The 12,539-nt window shown below is 47.8% G+C and overlaps 1 protein-coding gene and 1 non-coding gene across 2 annotated transcripts in view; both read right to left on the bottom strand.

Annotated features, from left to right (window-relative positions):
- Positions 1-908: 908 nt before the first annotated feature.
- PRPF39 (pre-mRNA processing factor 39) overlaps positions 909-12,539 on the bottom strand; it is a 30,577-nt gene continuing 18,946 nt past the window's right edge. The window contains exons 7-14 of the mRNA XM_078384564.1: positions 12,190-12,297; positions 9,440-9,604; positions 8,986-9,112; positions 6,670-6,938; positions 5,089-5,273; positions 4,557-4,631; positions 2,374-2,494; positions 909-1,660 (exon numbers count right to left, since the gene is read on the bottom strand). Coding sequence (XP_078240690.1) covers positions 1,604-1,660; positions 2,374-2,494; positions 4,557-4,631; positions 5,089-5,273; positions 6,670-6,938; positions 8,986-9,112; positions 9,440-9,604; positions 12,190-12,297 — 1,107 coding nt within the window. The 3' untranslated portion in view covers positions 909-1,603. The remainder of the gene's footprint in view (positions 1,661-2,373; positions 2,495-4,556; positions 4,632-5,088; positions 5,274-6,669; positions 6,939-8,985; positions 9,113-9,439; positions 9,605-12,189; positions 12,298-12,539) is intronic.
- Positions 6,510-6,592, bottom strand: LOC140703644 (small nucleolar RNA SNORD127). The gene has a single exon (XR_012082946.1). It is a non-coding gene; the product is annotated as a small nucleolar RNA SNORD127 (small nucleolar RNA).

Consider the following 12,539-nt stretch of genomic DNA (forward strand, 5'->3'; position numbering starts at 1 on the left):
GCGTTCAGATCCCGCTTGCAGATGTCCTTGTATTGCAACTGGGGTCTCCCTCTGGGGCGATTTCCCTGCACTCATTCTCCATCCAGGAGATCTTTTGGAATCCGACCATCAGCCATTCTCACAACATGGCCAAGCCAACGTAGACGTTGCTGTTTCAGTAATGTAAATATGCTAAAAATCCCAGCTCGTTCTAGGACTACTGTATTTGGAACTTTGTCCTGCCAGGTGATACCAAGAATGTGTCGGAAGCAACGCCTATGGAAAGTGTTCAGCTTCCTCTCCTGCCGTGCACAAAGGGTCCAGGACTCACTGCCGTACAGGAGTATGCTCAGGACACAGGCTCTATAGACCTCGATCTTGGTCTATGCCGTCAGCTTCTTGTTAAGCCATACTCTTAGATTCACAAAGAGAGTATGGCTTTTCTCAATAAAAATATATATAATTACAGCAAGATGAGAGACAACATCACTCCTTTGGCAGGTTTCAGATGTTTTAAAAGCAGTTCTTTCAATTAGTTTCAAGAAATGAACCGTCTTAGAACTGCTGGTCTTGTTGGAGCTGGAAAGGACTCTCAAGGGATAATTGAGGGCAGCTCCTGTCAAGGAGGCCTGGTGGGGAATCAAAATCCCAACCTGGGCCACTGAGCTATCAAGCAAAGTGAAAAGAAGTTTGGACCAAAGAACAATCCCCACTTGTGCTCCTGCATCTGCCTACACTCAGCTAAGTCGAAATAATGAATGGGGTGGGGCAGGGGTTTGAAATTACTCTCAGGTACAGAGACCTGCAACAGCCTCTGGGGGGTAGTGTCAAGTTTCAAAACGGATGCAGCGAAGAAATAGGGAAAAGGACAGCAAAGGTCCCAACTAAATTAAACCAAAAATCTTGAACAATAAAACTATTCAGAACAGTTTACACAATGTGGTTTTATTACAAAAAAGACTTTTTAAACGAACAAAAAAAATTTCTAAACTTATACATGAAAACTGCAATACAAAATCCACCCCAAACACAGCATGGTTCTGGCAACACACTTCATTTGTCACTTTTTACCCAGAGTTTGCCCCCCCCGCCTCGCCTTCCAAGTTCTGAAAAGAAGCTCGCAGCTCGTGGCCACCACCATGGCCAAAGGGAGGGGAGAGGCGTGGAGTGGAGCTCTGAAAAGTGTTTAGGGACCTCACAGTAGACGGACAGGAAGAGGAGACTCAAGAGAGCATTTACTTCCGGGCGTGGGCGGGCGGGCGCTGATCCTCTTCCAGCCACCACCTTTTTGGAACACAAGAGGGGCAGACTTTGGCAAGTATTCAATCAAAGTTATGGGTTCGCATGGAACATTCTCAATGCAACATGAACTAACAATATGACTCCATGTCACTTCTTGATCATTTTTAGCTGTGGGAAGAGTTGAATTCCTGGTCAGCTACGTAGACAGTGAGATACCAATTAACACATGAGGCTTGTCACAAGAACCCCGTGGACGTCAGTTCATTGCACATGCAGAAAAGACAGAAAGTTATCACATGACGGTTTCTTCACATCCCTATCTTTTTAAAAAAATAACAAAACACTTTCACACGCCATTTGCTCCCGTTCACTGTTCTTCTGTTCAGGTTGAAGAGGCCTGGTAATACTGCCCGTAATTCCACGCGTTGGGATAGTTGTACTATAGGAAAGGAAATGGGGACAAGGTTAGCAAAGGAGTACCTCCTCCACTTGGGCAAAAACAGACCCCCCCCTCCCCGACATTGCCCAGCACAACAAAACTCAGCAGCAGCCCCACTTAGGCAAATAAATCTCGGAAGTTGGGACTTTCCACCTGGGAAAATAGCCAGGGTGTCCGAGAAACTTGCAATACACACTGGAATTGACTACCGCCATCCCGTCCGTCCAGCACTGGCATTTAAGAAGCTTATTCCACAAGAATCAGTGGCAGAGAATCGGCGCCCGGGGGCCTTTCCACATATTTTATTTATTTATTTATTATTGGATTTTTATCCTGTCCTTCTAGACAGAAGTCTACTCAGGGCGGCTCACAATATATTGTGAGTTAAAAACTCTACAATAGTACTATAATCAAGATGGGAATAAACAGCAAAACCAAGAAAAGTAAAAGTCAAGTAATGGCAGGAGGGAAGGCTTGCTTAAAGAGCCAAGTTCTGAACTGGCTCTTGAAAACACCCAGAGAGGGTGCCAGGCAAATCTCTGGCGGCAAGCTATTCCAGAGTTGAGGGGCCACCGCCGAGAAGGCCCGGTTTCCTGTTCTTTCTTTCCAGGCCTCTCTCGGTGTTAGGCCCCTCAGCCGTCTTCCCTGGCTATGGCAAGTGACTCGGGTAGACCTATTCTGGCTGGAGCCCATCTTAGGTACCCCCTGCTCACCTGGTACCAGGCGTTATAATTGTAGGCCGCCTGGTTGGCCTGCATGTCGCCATCTGCCATTTGCCCGGCCGCGAGAGCTGCCTCATCCCCGTGGGCTCGTTTCTCATCTGGCTCTTCACAGCTGGAGGATGAAGTGAACGAGCTGTTATTTTAGAGCAGACTCGCACATGACCTTCCTTCAAAACATGAACAACTGGAGAAACAGCTGACGGCAAAGTGGGCCAGCTGCCCTGCTACTGAGGATGAAGACCCCCCCCCAGTACCTGGGCATCTCTTTGCTTGGGCCAGTAGCCCTTAATGGTTGAGAGCAGTGAAGATTTAACAGAGCACTTCTACCGCAAGTAGAAAACCTTTCCTGACAGTCAACTTTATTGGGTTAGTATCACATTAAGGAGCTTACAAGGACCTTAGCAACCTGCTGTCCTTCCCTGTCAACAGCTCTTAAGTGCTTCCTTATCTTGCTCTTCCACCGCAAGCACCAAGATGAAGTCCAAGGCAGGACAAGCCCCTTCCTTGGAGCAGAGTCTACGAAGGCTTCTCCTCCCACATCTCTCTGAGCAGGAGGAGTGGGGCCTCAATACTGCACAGACTGTGGCCTCTGAAACAAACTGGCACAGCTTCCAGTTTGAGGCCACCTGCTTGGTATCAATCATATTCTAAGGCCAGGTGGATGTTGATCAACAAGAGGGCTCAAGCATCTGACATGCAGAACGCACAAAATACCAAAGGAGGCTCACTGGGTACTTAATATGGTACTTTTTCCAGGTCTTCCTCCAGATCACTGTATGAAAATTGATTTTTTTAAATTCTGCAATACTGCTTTATTCATCTGTTCCTACTTGTAAACAAATTTAAGCACTAGACATTTCTTATTTACCATGGTGCCTGGAGAAGTTTGGAAACTAAAGACCTGGCAAACAATCAACCAAAGATGTTCTACCTGCCACCCTTGCCGACACCCCCATATTAAAAAAAAGAAAAAGCCATCCTATAGCTTTTCCATTCTGCCTAAGGCAGGCTAAGGGAATCCAGGCTGCCTTTTGCAAAGATGGCAGCTGCAGCTTCTCTACCCTAAATGAAGCCGCAGCCGCCATCTTTGCATAGGGCAGCCAGTTTCCCTTTTTACAGCTGTGGAGGCCTGACGGAGACCTCGGTAGCAGCGGCGATGATTACGGTAAGGGGATGTTGGTGGGGGGGCTAAAGTAGGGAGAGGGAGGGGGTTAGGGGGTAGGATGTGGGGATGGGTGGCTTCTTATCGGCACACCAATCAGCTAATTGGTGGGGCCGGTAGGCAGAACGGAAAAGCCATAGGATGCCTTTAAAAAAAATTCATATGGGGACAAATAAAAACGGGGAAATATTCGTCAACCTGTATTTATTGGGACTTAAATTTTGATGAACACAGATCGACAAATATATGACGAATCGGCTATATTCGTCAAAAAAACCAACCTGTTTTTATATTTGTCCCCATCACTAATCTCTACACACACAGTGCAGCCAAGTCTGGAAAGTGTGTTGAGTTGCCTCAACTTTTTCCAGAGCCCAAAAACTTTGCTCTTAGCTGTCTGTACAGACCGTAATGTGCAAACTTAATCCTTAACATCTCAGTTGAAAAGAGCACAAAGACCTGGAGCAGTCCTAATAAGACAAGTTGGCGTCTTCGTTTTTTAAAAAAGTGGAGCCACAATCTTTCTGCCTGTTAAAAGAATTCAAAGTCTAATAGGGAAGGCTCAGCAAAAATGGGCTTTGACTGCCGCTTACCAGTTCATCAGCCCTGTTCTCCCTGAAGGGCCAAGTGCCTGTTTGGGCTGGAACCGAGGCTCTTGGCTGCGAATGTGGACTGTGCTACCCCTCCCCCATAGGCAGCGCTCCTCCTCCCACAGTGAGTATTTCCAGCCTGTGTTGGTTCCGATTGGGGTGGAACTCTGTATTGGGGGGGGGGAGCAGAGTCAAACCCAGCAGTGCTGAAAATCAGGGGGCACATGGGCTGTAACCATCCGAGTCCGCCATGCTCTACCCAATCAACTATGACACTGACAAGGACCATTCTCTGACACATAATGTAGGGTTTTGTCGATCTAGGCAAATGGCTTCAAGCAAGGACAAAACTAGCCTTTCACCGTTACACCAACATTTCAGAAAAGAGCCGAGTGTTCTCAGCACAGCCCACGACTCCATACCCGTTTTCTGCTTTCCTTTTGAGGGACTCCTGCTCCTTCAGAAGGGCTTGATGTTCTTCATAAGACTCCAAAAGCCTGTCAAATAGAAGGGGGGGGGGGGGAAAGGTGGCCACAGGTGAGACATTCCCGTCTGGACAGACTGAGTTTTGGGCACAGCCTGCCCAGCCCCAAGCCAGCCCCCCCCCTTCCGCTTTGCAAGCTGCTTCTACTGCAAGGCAATGCACTGTCAGATCCCCAAACGTGGCATTTGCAGCAGCTGCCGCCGCGCAGTAAGAATCTGGAAAATGTAGGAGTGGCCCAGAAATGCCCTAGACAGAAATGAAAACCAGCCCTGCCTCCTGCTGATCGCGATCTCTATCGCCACAGCGAGTCCTCTACGTGAAAACCAATTCTAGGGTCAGAATTTCTGCAGGCCTCCTGGGAAGCGCCAACTCCGACCGTCCCAACCTTTGTAACCTGACAGCTATCTACGGACACTGAGATGCTAAGCCCACAACCTCCACACTGGCGTAAATACAGGTAAAAACCTCACTTGTTCACATCCAGGCCAAAGTCTTCAAGGAATTCCACTTTTCGCTGTGAAAAAACGATCCTCATTTTTATCGGCAGTGTTCCAGTGATAGCTTTGTCAAAAGAGGCAATGATGTTTTCTTCATTCTGCTTCAGATCTCCATTATACTCTATTTCCAGCAAGTTGAGATACAGCTTTGGGTTATCCTAGGCATGCACAGAAAAAGACTCAATTGAAGCCCTGTCCAAGAATCACCTTCTCACACCACTACACTCTATTTGTGTGTCAATGACCAGGGGTGGGGGTTATATTGCTTTTCCCATGGCTCCAAACTCTGCCTGAATCATAGACCCAAATCAACCAGGGAGATGACACACTGAGAGTTCTGCCTTAACGTCTGGATAACGAAGGGCACACACTGGAGTCCTGCTCTTCTCTTTTACGTACACAAGGACAGCTCTGGTGAAATTGCTGGCTGTATTGGGTAAACCCACTTATGACGAGCAACTAACACAACTAACCATCCCAACCACCGCCAGACAGTCTTACAAACAATCCTTGAGAATGAGGACAAGGGCAGCAAACCGAGGTGGGAACAGGAGGGGAAGGTCTCCTAAGTCAAGAGCGAGGCAGAAAGGCAGCCCCTGCTTGGCATGGAGAGTCTCTGTGGAGGAGACACTGTTCAACCCCCAACGCTACCTGCGGCAAAGAGGACTCGTCAGGCAACAGAAAGCCCCCAAGAAACTAATCTTGTTTGCACACCCGCCCCATAAATTCAAGCTTTTAGCAAGTTCCTCTATGGGTCAGGGAGAGCTGGATTTTACACCTGCTGGTAAATCAGGACACAAACCAAGCTTGCCCTGCAAGCATCGGGCCTCAAACAGAGCAGTCTCTTCAAACAGATAAGCAACAAGGTCTTCTTACTTCAGGGGAAGAGGGAAGCCCAATTGCTAATTCTTGGTCCCAGAGGGAACGTGGGTGGGATGTCTATCATTAGGGCAAAACCATCAGGGAGAACCAAATCTCCCTTCCCCTCCCCAGACCTCAGCTCACCTCCCCCTTCCAAAATCTTCCGGGTTTTTCCCCATCTTTCACAAACCACCCCTGACACATTCACTCTGCCAAAGCCACAACCCTCGCTACCTCTTGCCTTAACATGCATTGTGTTATTTCTCCACAAGCACTCCTAATTCATAGAATTTTAGAGCCCCGTTCAGCTGACTTCCAGAAGGGCCTCCTGTCACCATGAAAACAGCAGTGAGGCTTCCCCACCACCACCTGCTTTAAGAGCCTGCACAGATTCAACACGGCCAAGCCAGGGTCCGTGTCGTATGCCTCAGGCTGCATGTCTCCACATAATCTTATACGTCCAGCGCCAGCTCTCTTCCAGCCCATACAAGCTCTGCTCTGGAGGGGAAGCTCTCCCCGAAGAAAACTGTGCCTGGCAGCGTCAGTTTAGAGGGACTGGTGTCTCCATCTCGCAGCAATACGCATTGCAGAGTCAAGGGAATCATCACAGTTGCCAGGCCAGACTGTCTGTGCTTCCCCCCCCCAAGGGTCGGAAAAGACCCTGTCCCTTAAATAGCCCCGGAAGCAACGTACCCGGTCTCGATCAATGGCCTCCAGCAAGACTTTCCTGGCCTTGGGGAGATTCTTCTGGATTTTGAAAAGGTGCCGGGCCAGCTTGACAGCGAAGAAGGAGGCTTCGTAGTTCGACTTGGAATTCTTCACCGCTTCCTGAAGGAGATGCTCGGCCTCCTCCATGTTCCCGTGCCGCCGCTCTAAACTAACTCTTCGTAAACGAATCATTGCCAGCCCCGAAACATTCTCCTCAAAGGTCTTAAGGATCCTTCTGGCTTCATTGATATTCCCTAAAAGGAAGAGAGGTAATGTGGGAAGGGGGCGTGCGTGTGTGTGTGTGTGCGCGTGCCTTGCAGACAGTGCCACTGCCACTGGGGCCTGCAGCCTCTCAAGGTCCTCTTCCCCTGCTCCCTTCTCAAGCACACCAAGATCATTCCCACTGGAGGGGAACTGCCCTGGAAGTGGGGATGACTCCCCCGTAGCAAAGGAGACAGGCTTCCTCTGCTTTGCACAGCCCCAGGGAGACAAGAAAGAAAAACAGTACGAAGGAAGGCAACGTGCAGTCTTAATTCACCACCTGGCTCCCTCTGGCCAACCTAAGGCCTGGCAGCACAGAACCCTTCTTCAGAATGATCATTTCAGATGCAATTCAAGCGGGTAAGGACAGCTGCCTCTTTCTTGTAGCAGAAAAGAGTTTCATTCCCCAAAGAGGAAAACCAAACCTTTCCCTGAGCCTGTGGTGTGTGTGTGTGTGTGCATGTTTGGCATGGATCAGGTGAAGAACCAGAGAGAGAGAGTTAGACACAAAAGATGGAGACCAACAAAACCCAGAGGAACGATGAGACTTTGCATTTCAAACTAGAAGCCCTCATTGTGAGAGATTCAACTTTTGAACTGTGAACGTTTTGAACTAAGTTGACAAAAAACATCTGCTGAGGGAGTGGAGCAAACTCGAGGGTTAAGAAGAGCCTGGTACGAGGATCCTCCTGAACAAAGCAGATTACAAACCTGTCCACTAAGTGAGGGAAGACATATTAAGCATTCCACACTTCACAGTAAGTGGATAAGGACCATATATCTAAAGAAATCTCTACCATGCATGCCCTGTGAACAACCTGAGACAAAGAAATGTCTTTGACGCATTCTCTATTTAAAAAACTGCCTAAATAGAATATAAGAAGAAGGGTCTGGGAAAACGTTAGTCTGTCTGCCTGCTGAGACCAAAAGGCTTTTGGAATGAACTACTTTCTTTGGAACTTGGACAATGCAGATAAAGAATTCTTCTCTCTTTGGTGAGTATGTATGTGGTGTGAATGCGCTGAATGCATGAAACCCCTTTATTTAGAATTGTAATCAACAGGTAAAAGGTAAAGGTAAAGGTTCCCCTTGACAATTTTTGTCCAGTTGTGTTCGACTCTAGGGGGCGGTGCTCATCCCCCTTTCCAAGCCATAGAGCCAGTGTTTGTCCGAAGACAGTTTCCGTTGTCACATGGCCAGTGTGAATCAACAGGTAGTAAAGTATATTTATTTTTGCATTTATTAATATGTCTTGTGAGGTCCTTTGCTGTTTAATATTGTTCTTCTTGGGATACAAAGATCTAGTGGTCACTCTTATGTGACACATGCGAGGGAGGGAGGGAGGAAGAAGGACTGGTGGGACCCGCAAATGTTCACTGGCTAGCACCTACCCCTTAGATTCAAAGGGCACACCCGCTGAAAGGCTCTGGGTCCCAGGGAGAAGAGAGAGCAGGACACTCCTTGCCTACTTCCCAAACCTCATAAATATTGCTTAAGTTCTCATCCAATACCCTATCTGTTCCTCTTCCATCCAATCACACTAACCCTAAGAGAGAGAGAGAGAGAGAGAGAGAGAGAGAGAGAGAGAGAGAGAGAGAGAGAGAGAGAGATGTGGAGGTACAAAAACTCTCTGTGCAGCTTGCTTGCATACGTCAGCATCAAGCGATTGCCGAGTGGGCCGCTCTTGTCTGTTTCGGGGAATGAGATGCTGCCCTTGAACCAGACGCTCCAACAAGACCAGAAGAGACACCCAGAATATTCTCTGTTCTGGTCTTGCCGGAGCGTCTGATTTAAGGGCAGCATCTCATTCCCTGAAACAGGCAATCGCTTGATGCTGATGGCTTCCTCTTATGTGCTGTTCTTCCTCCACCATTCCTCTAGAACAGATGTTCTTGGCTGCCAAGGCCTGGGCAGCAGCATTCCTCCTCGCCTTGGGCTTTGGTCCCTGGGGCTGAAGGAAGGAGCACGTCAAACCATCTTTGGAGGGCCACGCTTTGCCTGCCCTCCCACCCCTGGAGGAGGCCCACCCCCAGGCCTCACCTTGCTGTTCTTCGAAGGCTGCCCAGAGCAAGTGCACCATCGGCTTCTTAGAGAGGTGTATCGTGCAAGCCCGGCTGTAGACGTGCCTCACCCCTTCGATGCTGTGGCTCTCCATGTACTTGGCATACTGCATTTGAAGACAGAGCAGACACTGAATGATTCCCACCTTACTCTGGGCCGCTAAATACTTGAGAGAACTATAAAATTCTTGTGTTTAAACCCATTCAGCACCTTTATTGAACCATTAGACTAGTTTCTGTAAGGAAGGACGAAGAGAGGCAACGAAGTTGGCATATGCAGCTGTCAAATCTGGTTGCAAGCAGACCATCTCCTAATGCAACAGATATAGTTATACATGAACAACATTCAAACAAGAGTACAGAAGGTTAGTCACTGATCATCAATGTTTGCAAAGGGAAAAGAGCTGTGTGTGCAAAGGAGACACGCCCCGTACCTTGATCCAGAACTCCTCGTAGAGGGCGCAGGAGATCACACAGCGCTCAAAGAGGACCACCACCCGCTCGTGCGTTCCGTTCTCAATCTCAAAGTCTAAGTACTCCTTCCAGTTCTTCAGCTGGGTTTTCTCCAGAGGTTTAACGTGAAAGTAAGGACGTTTTATCTGAAACACAGGGGGAGCAGCAAAAGATAAAGAAGGTCCGCGTCAGCTTCAGCCATCCCTCAAGGAACATCCTTTGCCACTTCCCTATTGTGAAAGCGGGCAACATGAGAGCCCTCTCCTCTATCCCAGGAAGATGTTCTCATGACCTGGTCGGCATTATGACTGGGGAGTATTCAGTTCATGTGAAACAGAATGGGTGGAAGGCACCTGCAGGGCCACACCCTAGCCTTGTCCACTTTACTTCCCCCCTTCTTCGGCTCTGGACAGCCACATCGGAAAACTCATCCTTCCACTTGGAACGTCTGTCACACCGCTAAAGCCACGTAGGGTGCCTCCCATCCCGTGAGGATCCAACCATACCTACACAGCAACTATCTGTTCTGAGAAACCAGTAAAACAATTCAGACCCTCTGAAGTCCAAGATCAGCAGGGATTTCAAATGATACTCCATTTTCCAGCCATGGCCAAGAAGAGCCTGGCACGCTGCCCCCCCAGTTAATCACACAGCCCTCCATCTCTTTATCAGCATCGGGCCAGTATGATCTGCCAGCCGCAGGGAACACAAATTACTCATATATTTTCATTACTTTCATTCAGGGAAGATAAACATCTGACAAGGTCCTTAATTAAATTCCAACTGCGCCAGAAGCTGAAGACAGCACAAAGTGATTTAGAAACACATCGAAGGAACTCCAAATGAATCCTACCGGCTGATATTCATTGGGTGTGGGACCCACCCATTTGGGATGGGTTAGTCAGACTACATATAGCCCTTCCAGCGTTCAACTCTTGCCTCCGCCATGAAGTGCAAGGCCCACATCCACAAATGCACTTTTTTGCAGCAAGTGACAAGGAGACTCTCTCTCTCTCTCTCTCTCTCTCTCTCTCTCTTTCAGAGACTGATCTACTTCTGATGCTAATTAGGCAAAACGAGCAGATGCACACATACATATTTTGCTTGACTTGAGTGAGAAAGGAATGTGTAAGAGCAGGCTGCCAGAACCTATTGCTCTTCTGCCACCCCTAACCTTGCAACCCTGGGCCTGGGTGGACTGGATTACAAGGAACAGCATTTTTGTCAATCTGACAATTTCAAGTGAAGTTTAAATTGCTAAACCAAATCAGGAGAGCATGACACACGCCAGATCTATGCAGGTCACATGTGTACTTTTCAGAGAGACGCCCTGAAAAGCAAATAAAGCATGCACTGAAGAGGCAGAAAGAGACAGGAGAGCAATCTCAATCCTGTCCGGCAGGCAGCAGCTGAGGCATCAGCCAGCATTTCTTCCACCAGGAAGGGGGGAGTGCCCACAGGCAGAACTGAGACAGAAGGACAGACTGAAGTGTTGCCTCAACACAACCACACTAAAGGGTGCTGCTCTCTAAAGACAACACAACTGTGCAGATGTAGAAAACCACCACCGAGAACAGTTGTGGAAGGTGAAGTTAGCACACGTGTCACTTACAGAACCCAGTCCTCCAGTGCTAAATCTCCTTCGAATGTAAATATAAAGTAATACCGGAGGGCAAAAGTTCCCTTTTAATCCAGGGTGGCAGAGGTTCACAACCAATCCCACACCTTCCCCTTACTTTTTTTTTCATCCACTGAAAATGTTATTTTCCCCCCCACTGTTATTGGCCCAAACTAATTATTTTAAAAATTTAAAAGTGGGGGCTAAGGATGTAGGTGGTGCCCAAAACATGGCAAAGGTGCCCTTCTCTTGCACTCTGGACTGGACAAGGGCACTTTATGCATTACAAAAAATGCTAGGCAAAAAACCAACCCACCCACCAAAGCATACTCTCCGAGATGGAACGGGGAAGCCAGACGGAGTCCCACCTCTTTCAGGCACACCCGGGAAACCCCCAAAGTCACTGGCCTACAGAAACAGATTTAGGCATTGACTCCTCAGTGCAACAACAGCCTATCTGTCGATTCTCTAACGTCAAGCACCGCCAAGGATTCGGTGGAGCCAAAAATGTATTTAAGAGGCAGCTTCCATATTTTTTATTTATTTCCGTCAGGTGCCACATGTGCCAAGGTACAGCTGAAACCATCTTCCCCACAAAGACAAGCAGCCATCACTGGCCCTCAGGGAATCCTGGCGATGGAACCCCGGTGACTTTCTGCCGTGTGTGTTAAGTTTCAGCCCCACTGCTTCTCTGCTGTGACAAGCGCTAATGCTGTACATTAATCAAGCCAACCTTTTTCTGGCCAGTTAAAATTATAGTACAACTGCATGTTTCAGTGAATAGAAAATGATTTTATGAACATGAAAAACAGAAGCAAAAACAAAAGAAAAATGAAAAGAAAAAAAGAGAGAGAGACACAGACACATTCGGATAGTATTGTTGCTCACTTTCTCACGCATGCAAGCCCCGACTCTGTGGTATTAGCTGTGAAACCAGACACTTCAGGTTGTGTCGCTGATTTCAAGCTATTCTGGGCATGATCTGCAAGGGCCCCAAACAGGATGGGTCACTGACGCGTCCCTCTTAAGCTTCCAAAGAAAGCCATCTCCCCTGTTAAACAGGATCCCTCTTTCCCATTAAATTTTCTGTTCAGGTCCTTCATGTGAACTTACCCCTTCCTCAAAGGTCCACCGCTTGCTGACTTCATGCTCATTGTGATTAAACATTTCTTGATGAATCTCAATTATTCTGTGTCGCATGTTTTCTATTTCTGTTACCAGCTGGAGGCACACAAAAAGAAAATCTTTTAAGAAAAAAAAAATCAGAAAGACATACCGTATTTTTCGCTCTATAAGACGCACCTTTCCATAAGACGCACCGATTTTTTAGGAGAAGAAAACAGGAAAATATAATCTGTTTTCTTCGCTCCATAAGATGCACAGACTTTCCACCCCCCTGTTTTGTGGGAAAAAAGTGAGTCTTATGGTGCAAAAAATACAGTACTTCTGTTTTCCTCTTTGCT

This window comes from Pogona vitticeps, chromosome 1 (assembly GCF_051106095.1).
Source record: "Pogona vitticeps strain Pit_001003342236 chromosome 1, PviZW2.1, whole genome shotgun sequence".
In the NCBI taxonomy this organism is placed as follows: Eukaryota; Metazoa; Chordata; class Lepidosauria; order Squamata; family Agamidae; genus Pogona; species Pogona vitticeps.